Below are 3196 nucleotides of genomic sequence, written 5' to 3' on the forward strand. Positions count from 1 at the left end.
TCCTTCCTGAGCTCACTCCTTCCTCTAGATGCTGCCGCTGTGTCCTTGGCATTGCTGAGCCTTCAGGCAGTGGGGCTGTCACTGCTCAGTTAGAGCTCTGCTGCATGCGGGAACCTGAGAGAGGGGACTCCTGTATCTCGGCTGGGCTGTAGGAAGGGTCTGGGCAGGTGTGTGGGCCCAGAGTGCCTGCACATGTCACTTCAGCTCCCACAGTGATATTCCACTTATCTTTGTCTTTCTCTCTCATTTTTGTCTCAGGGATCAGTCTCCCATCTTCAGCTTTCTCACATTAAATCCTACACTGCTCTCCAGGTACAACACTGATTTTGAGGCCCTCTCTCCATAGGAATACTTCACAGACAGCTCTTCCCAGCCCAGGAGAGGGCTGTCATGAAGCTGGTGTGATTGCTCATTTTGAGGTGCCAGTCCTTCCCAGCAACTGTCTGTTCTGTGTAGGTGCCTGCCATGGTTGCCTCCAATTCATTGGAAAAGCTATAAAGTCATAAGATGGGAAACCACATACACATCAGTACATCGCTCCCCAGTTTTGCAGAAATGCAAAGAGAAGGATTCGGCAGAGGGCTTTGTTTCTCAGCATGGGGCTTCCCTGCTCACATACACAAATGCCTACTGGGTGTTTACCTCCATCACATACTAGATACAGCGCCTGCCCCATCTCAGTTCCCTTCCCCTATCACAGTAGAGAGCTCTTAGAGCACGTCTTGAAGTGTGGAGGTACAGATACTGTGCTGCTGCAGGAAGGCAGCCCAAATGCACTCAGAGACTACAGCTGAAGGGGAAAAGATATGAAGCACATGATCTTCATGATCTTTTCTGAACTATTTCCTTCCTTGTAGAACAGTCTTGCTTCTTCACATTGCTGCATTGATTCAGATGTCCCTCTCCTCTCCTCTCCTCTCCTCTCCTCTCCTCTCCTCTCCTCTCCTCTCCTCTCCTCTCCTCTCCTCTCCTCTCCTCTCCTCTCCTCTCCTCTCCTCTCCTCTCCTCTCCTCTCCTCTCCTCTCCTCTCCTCTCCTCTCCTCTCCTCTCCTCTCCTTTCCCTTTTTCTTACAGAGAATATGAAGACTCTCAGGTGCGTGCTAGCATCCATGCTTTCTCTAGAAGAAGTTGCCTCCACAATTCCTTTGTGAAATAACACATCAAGAAGAGCTCTATCTTGCAGCTCTCCTGCCTGGCAAGTGGGAAAAAGAAAGACCTACAGCACAGCATGGAGAGAGGGGAGTGGGACAACCAGACATTGCTGATGGAGTTCTTCTTGCTGGGGCTGGGAGATGCCCATGAACTTCAGACACCTCTCTTTCTCCTCTGTCTGACCATATACATAGTGACCGTAGTTGGGAACATCCTCATAATTGTGCTTGTGGTCACAGACCCACATCTCCACACACCCATGTACTTCTTCCTGGTGAATCTGTCCAGCCTAGAGACCTGCTACAGCTCCACCATCCTTCCTAGGCTGCTAGTCAGCTTCCTGACTGGAGACAGGACCATCTCTGTGCAGTGGTGTATGACACAGTTTTTCCTCTTTGGCACTTTTGCAACTTCTGAGTGTTACCTGCTGGCTGCCATGTCCTATGATCGGTATCTGGCCGTATGTCAACCTCTGCTTTATGCAGGCCTCATGAACTGGAAGGTATGTCTCCAACTGGTGACTGGATCATGGATTATAGGACTGCTGATTTCTACAGGAATCACATCTTGCATATCTCGCCAAAGGTTCTGTGGTCCCAATGCAATTGACCATTTCTTCTGTGAAGAAGCCCCATTGCTAGAACTTTCCTGCAGTGACACTGGGATGATCAGAATTCTTATTATCATATTATCTTTCCCAGATGTAGTTTTCCCATTTCTGTTCACTCTGGCATCCTATGTCTGCATCATAGCTGCCATCCTGAAGATCCCATCCACCACAGGGAGGCACAAGGCCTTTTCCACCTGCTCCTCTCACCTCACTGTGGTTGTTGTTTTCTATGGGACCCTCATCATTGTCTACATGCTGCCCAGAACGGTGCCACTGAGACAGCTCAACAAAATGTTCTCCTTTTTTTACACAGTCCTCACACCTCTCATCAATCCACTCATCTACAGTCTGAGGAACAGAGAGGTCAAGGGGGCACTGGGGAGGGTGCTCAGGAGGGTACTGCCTGCACTGACAGCTCCAACCAGGTGTGGATTTTAGGGCACAAACCTGGTTCTCCTGCAAATTGATAAAGAGAACATGGGAAGGAATGTGCTCTGTCCCAGGACTACCTCTGCAAGTGTATGACTCTCATCCAGGATGTGCAATGGCAAGAGGCAGAGGGAGAAGAGGGCCTTAGGGAAACACATGTCAAATTGAGAAAAGAAGGTAGTATCTTTCTCTGATTTGTTTTTCCTTAGAGGTAATGGAATGGTTGAGGCTACTGTATGTGGGAACTGAAACCAAATGCTGAACTTCTCTTTATCAGTGAAGCAAATAAAGCAATCCGGGTTGAAGTGTAGCCTTTGTCTTAGGGCAAGTGTGGCACTGTTTTTTTCTGACTGTAAGATCCTGGAGCGGGAACTGTCTTCCTTTGGCCATGCACATTTCCAGTGAGAAAGTCATTCAGACCATGACCCTGGGGTCACTTTTATTCAGTGGAGATCCTTGGATCAACACAACTGTTCACATGCTTGCTGGTGCCTCCTTTGGTTTGAGATGTCACTAGTATCCCACACATCCAGGTGTTCCTGTAAGGAAGATCTGGGAACATGATGCAGTGGCCTGTATGGCTGTGGGGAGCAAATGGACGCAGGAAGAAAGGTGAAGGTATCTGAGAGGAAGAAAGGTGAAGGTATCTGAGAGGGGTCCTAGCCCTAACTGTCGCCAGCAGCATTCACCCTTTTGCAACAGAGACTCCAGTGAAAAGTCTGTCATAAACCCACCTTGAGATCAGTGCTAAACACAGGTCACACACAATAAGCCTTCAGAGCAGCTCACTCTTTCTGCAGTGTGTTCTGGGAGTATGGGGGAATCAGGTGGAGTGGAGAAGGCCCTTTCACTGTTGTGGCACCCGTAAACCTCTGTTTCACCATTTACTTATTTACGGGAAATCCAGATTGGACTTTCACCCAAAGAGACACTGTCTACACTGTCCAGGGCCAAAATAGAGAGTTGATGGACATGAAAAAATCACTTTCTGAAACTCCTGTGTCA

At 48.6% G+C, this 3196-nt stretch overlaps 1 protein-coding gene across 1 annotated transcript; it reads left to right on the forward strand.

Moving 5' to 3' along the window:
- Positions 1-1228: 1228 nt before the first annotated feature.
- On the forward strand, positions 1229-2200 carry LOC141474955 (olfactory receptor 8G1-like). Its single transcript, XM_074163054.1, has one exon. It carries the CDS (start codon positions 1229-1231, stop codon positions 2198-2200), a length of 972 nt encoding a protein of 323 aa, XP_074019155.1.
- The last annotated feature ends 996 nt before the right edge of the window (positions 2201-3196 follow it).

This window comes from Numenius arquata, chromosome 23 (assembly GCF_964106895.1).
Source record: "Numenius arquata chromosome 23, bNumArq3.hap1.1, whole genome shotgun sequence".
Taxonomy (NCBI): domain Eukaryota; kingdom Metazoa; phylum Chordata; class Aves; order Charadriiformes; family Scolopacidae; genus Numenius; species Numenius arquata.

Coding starts and splice junctions, on each gene's coding strand:
- LOC141474955 (XM_074163054.1), top strand. CDS start 1,229: ATGGAGAGAGGGGAGTGGGACAACCAGACATTGCTGATGGAGTTCTTC.